The sequence below is a fragment of the Trachemys scripta genome, chromosome 4 (genome assembly GCF_013100865.1).
Source record: "Trachemys scripta elegans isolate TJP31775 chromosome 4, CAS_Tse_1.0, whole genome shotgun sequence".
Taxonomy (NCBI): Eukaryota; Metazoa; Chordata; order Testudines; family Emydidae; genus Trachemys; species Trachemys scripta.
In genome coordinates this window covers 117,985,239-117,999,914 of record NC_048301.1, presented here as the reverse complement: position 1 = coordinate 117,999,914, position 14,676 = coordinate 117,985,239, and the positions used below count along the sequence as shown (strand labels likewise).

The 14,676-nt window shown below is 42.2% G+C and overlaps 1 protein-coding gene across 1 annotated transcript in view; it reads left to right on the top strand.

Moving 5' to 3' along the window:
* Positions 1 to 11,611, top strand: part of KCND3 (potassium voltage-gated channel subfamily D member 3) — a 245,159-nt gene extending 233,548 nt beyond the window's left edge. Inside the window, exons 7-8 of the mRNA XM_034770596.1 lie at positions 765 to 1,012; positions 4,910 to 11,611. Coding sequence (XP_034626487.1) covers positions 765 to 1,012; positions 4,910 to 5,096 — 435 coding nt within the window. The 3' untranslated portion in view covers positions 5,097 to 11,611. The remainder of the gene's footprint in view (positions 1 to 764; positions 1,013 to 4,909) is intronic.
* Positions 11,612 to 14,676: the final 3,065 nt, after the last annotated feature.

The window sequence follows — 14,676 nt, the reverse complement described above, 5'->3', positions numbered from 1 at the left end:
CACTATCCTCTACTTATTGGTGCAAGAGGCATTAAAGTTTTCCATTCAACTTTAAAGTTCTAGGCTACCCAACTTTGCAGTTCTAGGATACCCTTTATCATCATTTCCCTCCCCCTAACTCTTCCCACTGGCAGCTTCCACCTTGACTCCTTTACTTCTGCCACATATAACTCAGCTGCCAGCCCAGCTTTGAATGGAACTGTAGGTGTGACATACCGTCAGAAATCGGCTTAACCAGCACACCATACCTAAACTTTCCAACTTGATGACCAATGGGTCCTGCTGCCATAAACAGTACACATCACAGCCTTATCCCCAGACACAAAAGACAGTGAGCCTGACTCTCCTTTCTATACAGGTTTATAACAGGGAGGCACCACAGACTTCACCAGACTCACTTCAGGGATACAGATGTGTAAGTGAAAGGAAAAATCAGGCCCAAACTATTTATGGATATGGAATGTGTAAGCCAGCTGGTCCTGACAGGCTGTTATGCCTCTGCCGTAGCTTCTCTTATTCCCATGTTGTTGTGGGGGAGCAAACACGTTCTCTTGGTTGCAGTGAGTAAGGGGATGAAGTCATCTCTTTTCTGGTTGTTGTTTGCATTTTTAAATCTGGGAACTGTCTAGTGCAAGCTGTTTCAGGCACAGGGGCAGAGAGCGGAGGGGCTGACCTGTCCCGCAATAGCAAAAGGTGTTCTTGAAAACGAACCACCTTAGGGTAGCTAATGACGAGAGTGACACTGTTGTTCTTTTCCCTGCCAGAACCATGAGTTCATAGATGAGCAGCTGTTTGAGCAGAACTGCATGGATAACTCAATGCAGAATTACCCCTCCACTCGCAGCCCCTCGTTGTCGAGTAACAATGGCGGGTCCACCTCCTGTTGTTCCCGACGCAACAAGAAGACGACTCATCTTCCCAACTCCAACGTGCCAGCCACTCGCCTGCGGAGCATGCAGGAGCTAAGCACGATACACATCCAATGCAGCGAACAGCCATCACTTACAACAAGGTACAGCGAGCAGGCCCTGGGTGCTGACTGCTGCATGCAAATCTGCTAAGGGTAATGTCCATCTGAGATGAGTTTAGACCAGTTTCTACCCCCTCGGCCCAGGAGAAATGGGTCCTTCCCTGGGACTCTCTAACTTCCAGTTCTACTAATATGGTCCCAGGAGAGGTGGCTCCTGGATGCTCTGTGCAACTCCTATGGACTTAGCCCAGAGGAAGCTGACCCAAGTTCTAGCTTAGCTCTTCTCCAGCCAGCTTGGACCCAAGAGAGGCGACTCCCAGCTGAGGCTCCCATTGGTTCAGCCTCAACTGTAACCCGATTGCTCCAGCTCATGCAGTACCAGTCTTGCAGCCCAGCTCTTATTTGGTTGACCAGCGGGAGGCAGCTCTCAGTTTCTACCAATTTGGCCAGAGCCGTGTGCTCGGTCATGAGCACTGCCAGACGGCATTGGTTCCAGGCAATCTGTATGTGCTGCATAAAGTACAGAACCTTCTTCACACTGCACCCCTATACTGACTTGGCCTGCCAGGGAAACTGACTTCTTTGAGTTTATTGTCCACTGCTGACCGAAGGGTCAGAGCAGCCGAGGTGGGAAGAGAAGAGGATTTTCAAAATGGGTTGAGTTGTGCTAATCTAATGTGCGATTAGTAACATAAGTGAAGAAAGGTCTCTCTTTCGATATTGGATTTTCAAATGGACTCTCTTTTTAAAAATAATTTAGTGCATAAACAAGGCATCATCATCACTGTAGTTGAATGAACTTCTGAAGTCCTCTCCCTGTGCCCAGCCAAACATCTTGTGCATTAGGGAGCTTTGGAAAAGGGGAGGAAGCAAAGACTTGCATTTGAAATAGTAACTCCAGACCTCCCCCTGATTCCAAAGTGTATGGGAACTATTTTACCCACAGCAGAAATGCAGCTGCCTCTGGGACAAGGAGGATGCACCTATTCTGCACCAGTGACATGATTCAGCAAGGTGTTTAAGTGAAGAATAATGTATCAAATGGAAATGAGAAAGGGAATAGCATGAGAGTTCATTCCCTATGGCCCTTTCAACATTAGTTCAGTATTTCCCAAAGGGTGGAGGTACCCCCTTGGCAGACAGGAAGGATAAGACTGCAGGAAAGGACAAGCGTCTCAGTTGTTTCCTACAATCTTCCATTAAAAAAAAAAAAGTACATGTCCAGCTATTATGGTTTTAAAGAAAACCTTGAAAAGGTTACTCAAGTGTAATCAACATATGCTTGAGTCTGCAGCAAGCCTGAAACAATAGCTCTAAAGAGTATGAACTGCTCTGTTCATTTCCATGGGTGCTAAAACCCATTCCAATGACGACATTTTAAATGTCAAAACTGTTACCAGATGAGCAGTGACATAGCTATGATGAAGATCTGTACCCTCTACTGCGAGCAGCCACTCCTGATGGGTTGGGCTTTAAGAACACCTGGAGAGGTTGCAGTGGGAAGGAGGGACTGGGGATTCTTTTAATTTTCCTGAAGCAGGGCTCAGTTTTCTAAAGGTTTTAGAAACCCTGCCTTAGCCTCTTCAGCTGCGATTGAGGCTATGGCTACTCTAGAGAGCTTACAGCAGCAGAGCTGCACCGAGGCAGTGACGCCACTGGAAGTTCTCTAGTGTAGCTGCTCTTCCGTCAACTTAATTAATCCACTCCCAACGAGCGGCGGCAGCTATGTCAGCATGAGAAACTCTCCCACCGGCAGAGCGCTGTCCACACCAGTGGTTAGGTCGGTGTAACTTATGTTGCTCAGAGGGAAGAAGGTTCACACCCATGAGCGACCTAAGTTATATCGACACAAGTGGTAGCGTAGACAGTCTGGGTGGGGTTAGTGGTTTACCGACACTGGATGGATTATTACAACAATCTGTAACCCACTAACCCCACCCCTTTATGTTCCTCTAACTGCAGACGTGTTATAACAGGTCGCTCTACCTTGAGAGGTCCCTTACAATATATGCTAACTACTTATGCTAAACAAGCTGTTCCACCTTGTATTTAGCTGTGGCACTGGGAGTACCGTTCCCAGGCCTGACGCAGAGCTCTGTGTGGCTGAAAGCTCGTCTCTCTCACCACCAGAAGTTGGTCCAATAAGATACATTACGTGACCCCCCCTTGTCGCACAGAAGTACCCAGACACTTGAGACATCTGGACAGAGCCTCTTGGTGAGTCAACCTGTAATAACAGCGGTGACTTTCCAACAGGGAGCCCTTTATATTTTGAAAGGACAAGCCCTGTGTTTAAAGCAAGCCTGTTGGGCTGGTAACAGAAGACTCCTGCAGCTATGCAGATGCACAGAAAACAGACCTATCATTTTCCCTCGGTAATTAATTATAGGATGCAACTGATGCAGATCTAATAGGAATGCTCCCAGCTGCCAGATCCTCAAGACTAGTGCAGGGGAAACAAGTAGAAAAGAGAAAGGGATGGAGGCTTTGAAAGGAGAAATAAAACTGCATGGAAGTTTAAGCCTGTGGTCAGGGAGCCCTTATGGACTCATAAGACTTTGGACCTGGTTCTCCTCTCACTTACACCAGGTTTACACCACTATACCCTGGTCCAGTGGAGTGACAGCTGATTTCCACCAATAATGAGAACAGAATCGGGTGCAATAGCTGCTAAAGGAAGCAAACCAAGAAACAGGATACAGGGCCAGATTCTCTTCTGGCATCAATGGGCCTAGCTCCATTGTAATCAATGGACTTCTACAGCTTTACAGCAACTAAGGATCCAGCACCATGACTCTCTGCATTACATATTCTCTTTACTGAGGTCTGAGGGAGCGAAAGGCTTCTAAGCAGTAGGAGAGGGTGAGCTCTGACTTGTGCGATATCCACTTTTGAGCTGCTACCTCACTTTCATTCATTATAGTCACCACCGCTGCTGAAAGCAGAGATGACCACTCCCACCGCTGCGCTCACCCCCACCTCCAGACTGTTTTGGGGGAGCGGGGGGGACTTCTGTTGTGCAGGCCCTCTCTCGCCCCGTGCCCAGGCCTGTGTGTATCACAGTCAAAGCATTCCTGTCCGTTGCTGTATTCTCCCACTGAAGCGGATTTGATTGTTCAGCTTTATTTTATTTTTTGGGTTGGGCGACGCTCCAGTGAGTGTTTAATCACAATTCTCAGAGGCCCCCGGTGCCTACGCTGAGATGGGAGAAACGCAAACTCACTGCATAAGTCACTTGAAACACAAGCATTGCACAATGCATTAGAATGGTGCATAGAACACACAAAAAGATGTGCACACCCCCGCAGGTAAGAGACTGGTTAATTCAGCAGCCATAACAGAGCCTGAAGCAAGCTGCCTGAAGCTAAAAAAGGCCATGCTGAGGGATGTTTTCGTTACCAAACCCCTTACCTGCTATGAAACAGCTGCAGCCAGCACTGGGCCCTCCATTGGAAGGCACTTTGGAGTTCCATCTACCCAAGTGGTTAGAGTCACTGAAAAACACCCCCATTTCCTTCAAGGAAAAAAATACTGGGTTGCATTTGAATAACCAGAGTGGCGATTAAGCAGGCTTGGTGTTAACAGGAATATAGGAACTGGAATACTGGACCCAATCAATAGTAACATCCGGCCCAGTATCTCATCTCCAACAGTGGCCAGCACCAGAGGAAGGTACAAGAAACCCTGAGAAGTCTGAAAGACATAACCTGTCCACAGGCGAAGTTGCATACCAAACAGGGAGCAGTTAACAAAGGTTGGTGTTAATCGGGGGCAATTAAGGATGTCCAGTGGTTATCAGGGTCTAGGGGGATTGTTCGGTGATTGCTGCTGTAGCTGGTTTTCAGCGCCCTTCCTTCAGAGGCATACAACACCATGGAGGAGCAGTTGCCTTGGTCACTGACTCTTGTTTAAAAATAAAAAATCCCTTTTGTTTTCTAGTCGTTCCAGTCTCAACATGAAATCAGATGACGGGCTGAGACCAAACTGCAAAACCTCCCACCTCACAACAGCCATCATCACTATTCCTACCCCACCGGCACTGACACCAGAAGGAGAGAGCAGCCCTCACCCCCCTACGAACATTTCCACCACATGCAGCAACATAGTCAAGGTCTCTGCCTTGTAAGGTGGTGTCGTTTGAAGGAAGCAGCTGGAATGCCAGCGTCTCTCCCCCTCCACACCTTCATGTTCCTTTCTTGCTGCAAATTGTGCCTGGATGGACCAACCTGACATTTCGTCATAGAATTAGTAATGGAGACCTAACGAGGCAGCTTTCTTCAAACTTGCATTCATGCCATGGACTGAGAACAGATGAGGAGCGGGAGGACAAGGTGGGTTGGAGAAAGGGTCTGTGTGCGCCCGCGCCGAGCCTTGTTCCAGGATATGAAGCAGAAAATTGTTTCTGGAGGCTAGAGAAAAAGAACCGTCATGGCAACAAGAAAGTCAATAAAGAAACAAATATAACACTGTGTATCTCGGCACCTTTTTAAAGGTTTTTAATGGATAATATTTATTCATGCGGAAAAGACTGAAAAAGGTGAAAAAAACAATGTATTTTGTGATTTTTTTTCCTTCATGGAGCTGAATCTTTAATCAACCAAAATTACACATCTTTTTTTTCTTTTATAGAGAAAGATTTAGACAAAGACGACAGCTGTCACAGAAATCTATTTCCATTCCTCTGTGTGTGTGTGTGTGTGTGTGTGTGTATATATATGTATGTGTGGAAGAACCACATTGAAACGACACACAAGTCTGAGCACATTTTCCGGATTTGGTGCACAGTATCAAACTGATTGCACAAGCACAGTGGCACACGTGCACGCACACACTCCCACATACAAATAAATCGTTCACCCTGGATGGCATTCTTTACTTAGATGATTTTGTAACCGCCTTTTAAGTCAATACAGTGCAACTGCAAACAGTGTGTTTGTCTGCTAATTATTGTCTGTGAAAACATATTTGTGGAAAAAAAAAAAAAAAAAGACAGGCTTTAGTAGAGTGTTAGTCCCACATGGATTTCTGCTTTCTCTTTTTGTTATCACTTTCTTGTAAAGAGTGTGGCTAGACTACCAATTCTGTATTTAAAAAAAAAAAAAAAAGTAGGAAAACTTTTTAAAAACCTGTACACACAAATGGCAAAGAAAGCACCAAACTCAACTACATCAGAAATAGGATAGAATGTAACCTGTTATCTATGCCCATGCTTTTTTATTTTTATATATATGCTAATATTGGACATGCAACCCATTGTCAATCGTAGCCAAGTAGTGTCTGGATCTAGACTTGATACAATTAAACCTGGAGCCAACCATTCGGCATGGACTGAGAGGGTATTTGGCTTTTTAACACAGTCCTGTGACTCCTATTGGCTTACCGATGGCATCTGGGTTGCACTGCTGTGGTAGGTAAACTAGTTTAGCAACTTTCGTCCTCCCCTCCCAGAACAGGCGCTACAGTGTGTCCAGTTGAGCAGGGGGAGGGATACTGGTGTTTGGAATACATGGGACATGTTATGGAACAGACAGCACTTTACTTTGCAGCTCTATTCTTCATCTGGGAAAAGTCACACACTTTTAGTCAACCAAAAACTGTAATTCTGTGTGGTCCTGCCAAGCTTAATACTTCTGACTAGTTCTAGGGTGAATACTGACTGTTCTCCCTGAGATCTTTCTAGTAACAATATGGTCTTGAAATACAAGGACCTGACACAGTTTCCTTTCTAGATGACCGTTCTCCACTTGGAAAAATAAGTGGGAAATAATTGCTTATTCTCCTGCTACACATCCCTCAGACCACCTTTTCACTATGGCTGCAAATCGTTAGCAACAGCATCTACTGATCCAACATCGTACATTCCATCCACAGACACAGACAGTATAACATAGTAATTGTCACGTCCAAATGCCTCAGTTAGGCTGAGAGCCATGTTGTGCGAGGTGCTGAACACACGCCTACATGGACACAAACCCTGCTCCAAAGAGCTTACAGTCCAACAGATAGCTAGGAGTCATTTCACGCTTTCCTTCTCTCAACAGTAAATAGTAACTTTACTAATACAGCACTATCTGCCACACTACTGGAAGCATAACCCTGGGTGATACAACAAAAGGATGGGTTTGTTGTGGTTTTTTTGCCTCTCTCAAAATACATACTGATGTTATATGACTTTAAATTATGCCCTATCAACCCATCTTGTCAACATTCCTACCTTATTATTCGGTATCATGTGGACTCAACTAGCTGTTGTGATAACCCAGTAACCTACTTAGAAACTTATCCCATTCGAGGAATGATAAAGCTACAGCTAAACATTCAGTCATGTCATAAACTGATGCCCCTTTGCTCCAGGGCAAGATAGCTCCCTGGAGTATATTCTCCAGCACTGGGTCCAGTCTGTTTTAAATCACTCGGGTGCTGTGGTTTCTTTGCTACTTTCCTTGGGAGGTTATTCTGTAGTTTAACAGATTTTACCATTAGCAATTTTTCTTGGCGCTTAATTTAATCGTTCCTTTGCTTCATTTAGTTTATTACGCCTCGTCATACCCCCCCTACCCTATCGAACATCTTCAGGCCTAAACAAAGCCCGATTCTCCATTGCCTTGCACCTTATGCCCTCATTTACATCTGGGCAAAGTAAGGCTAAAATGCTACATGCTGGCTGGGAATGTATTACTCCCACTATGCGCTCAATTTGCATGGGTTTAAATGACCAGCTAGAGGGTGACAAAGAGCCAGGTGCTTCCTTTGTATTCTCAGCTCTGCCCTTCTCTTCCCTGACTTGCTGTGGAGTCTTAAACAAGGCACTTCATCTCTCTGTACCTCAGTTTCCCCATCTATGAAATGGAGATGACACCCATCCATGGAAATCACTTTGTGTACAGTGAATTATTATTAATCAAAGTATTTCCTGGACATTCACAATTTTTGTCAGGGACATAAAGAAAAAAAACAGTGATTGAGGTTCCTCTCTTTAATTGTTTGGGCTCGGGTTGCCAGGGTAGCCCTTCCCTTTGCTCTGTTCTGCATAGGAGAAATTATTTTTCTGCTTAATCAAAAGCACGTAGCAGAACATTTCTATCGTTATTTTAGCAAGTGCTGCCACACGTAATCACTGGCTTGGCAAAGATCCTTGTGAAGAGAAAGCGGGGGGGGGAATCAAAAAGGGTTGATTTCAATAGTTTATAATGGAGGCATTAGCCCACTTTAATGCTCATCTGAACAGGATTGGGGCAAATCTGCCCACCTGTAAATAACTGTGTACAGAACTCCCTGGGTTACACAGTGCAACAATAGCCTTGTAGTGAACGCACTTTGCAGACACTGAAATAGCACAGATCGGAATGAATCCACATGATATGTATTATATCCTACTGTACATATAGCATCCTTCAAATGCTTTACTGATAAACACAGAGCTGCAGAAATGGCTCTGTCTCTCTGCAGGAGAAACGGAGAGCATTTGTTTTGATAAGCACAGGAATTGCTTGGCAGTCATGCACTCCCAGGGTAATGAAAGGGAACTGACTTGATTAGCTTATGTGAACGTACAAAACATTACTGGAGATAAGGCCAAACCAAGCCCCACATTTTGAGCACTCTCAGACATAGGTTAGTTTAGATCAGGCCTGGGATCCAAATTTTAGGGCTTGGGCCCCTGTCGCTTTCACTCAAGTTGTTCTGTCCTCTGACCATTCCTTTTTCCATCCCCACCTCCATGCATTGAGAAGTTATAGCTACATAACCGGCAATTGCCTGCACCAACATCCCATTTACCTGAGGCACATGGAATGTGGTTTCTTCAGGGGTGGCTCTGCATGACAATATATACAGTAGGAGAGGGAATGTAGAACTGTAACGATTGTGTTCATGAAGGACACCTGGAACATAGCAATCTGACAAGTAAATCCAATCAAAAAAATGCCAAACTTTCTCCATAATTTTTTTCCTACTTCTTTCCAGAATTTCTTGTGAATTTTTTTTTGTTTTCTCCATGAAAAACCAAAATAATTTGTTTATATAGGGGGGAAAAATCATGTTTTCTTTTTTGGGCAACAAATGTCAAAGGAAACAATTTTCTTTGAAAATTTGTTTCCTTTGCAAAGCCATTTTTTGTAGAAAAAAAGTCTCAACAAATTTTCACTCAGCTTTCCTGATGAGTCTATTCTCTTCTCACCTGGCATAGGGTTGCTGCTTATAGCAGAACTGTATATATTCTAGGAGCAAACACACCCATTGCAAATGACTAGTACATCCCTCTGCCCCAAACTTTGAAATCAAGCTACTCTCTTTGAAACCCTTCTCGCCTGTTTCCCTAAGAACCTTCAAGTCACGCAAAGAAACTGCCACAAAACCTAAACCACTGTACATAGAAATTAAAGATGAAAGAGACCCTTTAGTCCAGCCCTTGCCAACACACAATTCTTCCCTCTAAAATATTTCCCAATACTTTTTCTAGACTAGATATAAATCTCCTCCCCAGGGACAGGGCTCCCACTGCTTCACTTCACTTTCAATAAGAAATTATTACAGCCTAATAGATCTCAAAGGCAGGGAGTTTTCTCCTGATACAAAGCCATAATTTTCCCTCCCTTATTTTTCATTCCATTACTCCTGATTATTTCCCCTTTCACTTGCTAAATAGTCCCTCCCCGCTCCTTGAACGTTAGCTGTGCACAAACATCTAAAGCATATAAAGTCTTGTCTTTGACCAGCAAATTCTAATGCAGGAGGTGGCTTTTGAGTGACAAAGGATTCATATTTTAAAGGTATATTGGAAAAATTATTATAAAATAAATAAGTTTGCAATTCTAAATTCTTAACAGAAGCAGCTTACCCGCTGAAAAACTGCATTCTTATTTTCAACACTGGGAAATCACTATTTTTTATGGTGTTCAGAGCTGCCAAAACCGAATTTAAAAGTTGCAGGTTTTCCCTGAAATAGCTGATGCCACCATAGCATTATGAGCCAGCTCTCACTGCTCTGATTTACATAAATGGGGTGTGGGGGGCAGTGGGTTCTACCAAGAGCTCAGATATTGTCGGCTCAGTAGAGGAGGAGGTGCTTTCTCAAGTATTTTAGATGTAATCCATTTGTAATCATGTTGTCTGTTATACATGTTCTAATACTGATTGGGGATCTTAAAAATCATGTTTAACTGATGGTTTGCAGTGTTCCCTGTAAGACAGAGATTAAAATGGGGTCAATGTTGGATTAAAGCGGAGTTACAAACCAGCATGCAATGACTCTAGAGCAACAGTAGTTTTGAATAAAAAGCCTTTTATACTAGGTTTAAAGCTTGGTTGAATCATAATATTTGCAACTATTTTTTTCCACATCAATTGTATTTGTGGATAAATTAGTCATTCTTCCACACTGGAAAGCTCTGTAGCAGATTAAATATTTTTAATTATTTGGCAAAATTTATTTTTGATTGTTTTCTCTGACATTTTGGTCAACTGCACTGAACGGTGTGACTTCAGAACTGAGGTTACGAGCCTAACAATTAATGATGCCATAAATGGTTAAACTTCCTTCCTCATTAGGATTTCCTTCTAGATCGTTAAGATTAATAATGAGATGCAATGTGGTTTAATGATTAAAATTGGGGACTTAGGATCAGGATGCCTGATTCTATGCCTGACTCTCTTGCTGAATCACTGTGTGACTTCAGTCAAATCCCTTTTCCTCTCTCGGTCTCAGTTTGCCCATCTGTGAAATAGGGATAATACTTTCCTGTCTCACGGCACTGTTGTGAAGTTTAATAAATGTTTGCAAAGTGCTTTAGAGATCCCCCAATGACAGGGACTAGAGGCGGGAAAAGATTTATTATTTATATTTGGGATACAAGACTGTGCCAGAAAGATTTCAGGTTATCAGTCAACCACACCACACCACACAAGGATGTTTGTGAAAAATTCCTGCTATAGTCTTGTTTTCAGTCAGTAGTCTGTTATTTTTGTATGTATGTTTATGTGTTTCTTCTCCTTAAGTTTTGAACTGGCACTAGTCATAGCAGGTCATATAGCTGTTTGGATGAGAGATTAATAACCATACAATGCTCTTCTCAGTTCCCTGTTGCAACCATAACTGGAGTTCCAGCTGGTATCTTGGACCAATGAAATATTTTACAAAACACGTGTGATGGTATATTTTTGATAATCAGTGAGACATTCCAATGCAATGGTGTTTTCTTTAGAGGTTTTATGTTATGAGAAACGCTCGCCCTTATTATTTTCTATTTTCGTACTATAAATGGGCTTTGCTTACAAACATCACAAATGACAGACAAAATGTACTGTACAAAACGGCAGGTAGATTCATTTGAGAACACCCTTCTCTAAAGAACTCTAAGTTTCTGTTGTCTTCTTTTTGAATTGTAGTGCATATGTTGAAACTTGTATATCATTTACAGTATTGAGTCTTGTGCCACTGCTGTACCTGATGTATCCAATCTGGATTAAACAGAGTATATGCCACAAATACTAAGATCATGCTGTAGATTTCTTTTAGAACAAGTTTTTTTTTTTTTTTAAAGGCATGTTGTCTTTTTTTTAAAAAAATTAGTACCACTAAGGTATTTATGATACATAAGAATGTCAGTTTAAACATAGTTCCCTTTCTTCTATTACCAGAGTTCATCCATCCAGAAAGTTTGTTTTAATGGGAATAGCTTTTGAAATGATTTTTTTTTAATAAAAATCTGAAAGTCTGAAGTGCTTTTCCCTAGCCCAGTTTGCATTCTTTTTCTTTCAAGGGGCAGTGTTCCTTGCAGACCAACATCAGCGCTGTACTCTACTACAAATGGATGGCAATGGATCTAGTATAGGGAACAAGATGCTTTGGAGACCTTCCCTTAACATGCTTTTTTTTGGGGGGGGGGGGGGAAGAAAGGAGGGAAGAGCCAAGGCTACTGCAGAATTTCCTTTGACTTCATGAAAAGAAATTGAACCTGTCAGCACACCCTCTGCCCCTCCTTCTGCAGTTACTTCCCTGTAAGCAGTCAAAAGTTTTTGTTTCTTTCCATTGCCAATGAAAGACGCTTACAAGATTTTAGGCCATGCTAAACACCATGGATATCTTTATCAGAAGGCTACCATATGACTCATTAGCTTGACTTGGTCATATCAACTCTTAAGCATATGGTACTTTGCTTCCCCAATTATGGAGTTATAAAGACAGCTGCTAATGGCATAAAAAGCTACAGTGAATTTCTCTCTCCCTTTAGACGGTAGAGAAGGATTAAGTTCTCATGTCAACTATATTGAAACATTATTAGCATCTCACACTTCATTCGGTTACAGCCCATACACACCAGTACAATATTTATCTAACACCTATTGTAAATGTAGTTGGAATGTTGCAAGCACTTGACAGTAAAACCTCAGAGTTACAAACTGACCACTCAACCACACCCCTCATTTGGAACCAGCAACAGCAGAGACCCAAAAAAGCGAATATAGTACAGTACCGTGTTAAACGTAAACTAATAAAAATAAAGGGAAAGTTTAAAAAAAGATATGACAAGTAAGGAAACTGTTTCTGTGCTTGATTCATTTAAATTAAGATGGTGAAAAGCACCATTTTTTTTCTGCATAGTAACATTTCAAAGCTGTATTAAGTCAACGTTCAGTTGTAAACGTTTGAAAAGAACGACCATAATGTTTTGTTCAGTTACAAACATTTCAGAGTTACGAAAAACCTCCATTGCCGAGGGGTTAATAACTTCTGAGGTTCTACTGTAGTTCTTGGAGACAAAGTCCAGACAAGCTTCCCTTTTCTGTCATGCTAGGCAACTTCTCAATCACACAACTCTTCAAGAAACTCCTCTCCCTTATTTAGGACCTGACCCCCGTACTGGGGTCAAGCGGTGGAAACGGGCTCAGGCTCTTAGCCCTTAAAAAACCCATCCCTGAGTGGGTGGATACATACAGTGTGTGTCTTCTACCTTTCCACTCTAAGCTTCAGTTCAGAGGAATACAGCTTCACAACAGCGCAATACCATTCCCACGGTCTTCCCGCCCTGATCAGAGCTGCAAGACTTTGCATAGTAGGTAATTTTTAAAAAGGCAACCTATATTTTCAGTTTATGGGCAAGGCCTGCTTGCAACTTAATTTCCAATGTACATGAGAGGTAGCATTTCCAGTCTCTATGAAAAGGGCAAATTCATTCAAACTAAATTTAACTGTCTAAGGACTAGAGGGAAATGGTGTATTGTGTGTACAAAATTTCTCAATCTTCCTTTCTAAGCAAAAGCTGCAAGTACTGGTTCCAATGGAGAAATTTATTTCACCATATGTCAGATGCATAGTCTGCCCTCTTCACATACACACACACACACACACCAGAAACCAACAAAGCAAAAACAACAACAAACAACAATCCGAGAAGCACAAACTACTGCTTGTGCCCTTTGGATGCTGAAGCTGGAGCAGAGTGTGGAAAAGCAGATAGGGCTGCAGGATGCACATGAACAAATGCAGCAATTGCAGTATTGCTCACCTCAAGAAAATATGTTTGGTGTCAGCTACACAACTGCAGGAAAGGTTCAGAGGGAAAAAAAATACTGATTACAAAATGGCTCCTACTGGAGAAAAATCTGGTAAAAGTGCATTTATACAGATCTTGAAAATAGATCCTGTCCTAATAGCATTGTGAGATTCTCTTGCAACTCCTTCCCACTGATTTAAGAGCTAAAATGACAAGTCAGAGAGAAGAATTTTCCTAACTGCCACTACTGCAAACTCCACACAAACTTGAAACTTCAGTGTGCCTTACGCCTCTGAAAGCATTACCCATAATAAAAATTCTGCAGCTGGAAGTTGGGCATGACTAGGCAAAACACAAAATACAAGCTAGTTTGCTTTCTCAGCTATGCAAAGGTAATAGTTAAAAAAAACGTTTAGCAATAACGCCAGTAGATATGACTTAAAGACACAAGGGAATAGCTATATTGCTTATGAAGTTGCCTTTTTAAAACCACTTTTACGGTTCAAAAATAATATCACCCTTTTAGCATTGACTGCTTTATGAGTAAAGAACACATGAAATGGAAAGACCTGCTGACACAGCCTTTGCAAGGGAACAGGAATGCAGATAGCTCAAGATGCAGCCCAATTCTGCATCCTCCTTTCCAGCTCATTAGAACTGGAACAAAAGAATTTATTGTTTTTAGAAACAAAGATCACATCATTGTCTTTTCAACTAATAGGAAAACCACTCAGAATTGCGTTATTGCTATAGTGTTCATTTATCCTGATGCTACAGAGGAAAAAATACCTATATAACTCAACTACCTTTTCTAAATTTTAACTAGTGTCATTCAATCAAAAGTTATACTGCACATAGCAATGATTCTTTGAACTATAAAGAGACATATTAAGGATGAAGAGTTCTCCTTGTGCATTGCTTTAGAAATGGCCGTTCTGATTCTGCAAGGATTCCCAAGCTCTACATAAATACGAACAATGGACTCAACCTGAATGTAAGAGGAAGAACAATCACAGCTGATTTTACATCTTAGCCACCAGTGCAAAATCTCACCCCAAAAACTTCTAAGCGTTAACAGTAAAAACCCACGTCACAATGTCTCTCTCCTTAAAACGGTCTAATTAAAAGCTGCTAATTAGACAACCCCTCCGTAAACATCAAGCAACAGTTATGGTTAAAAATTATTAAGCTTGTTAATCTTCCCACTTGCTG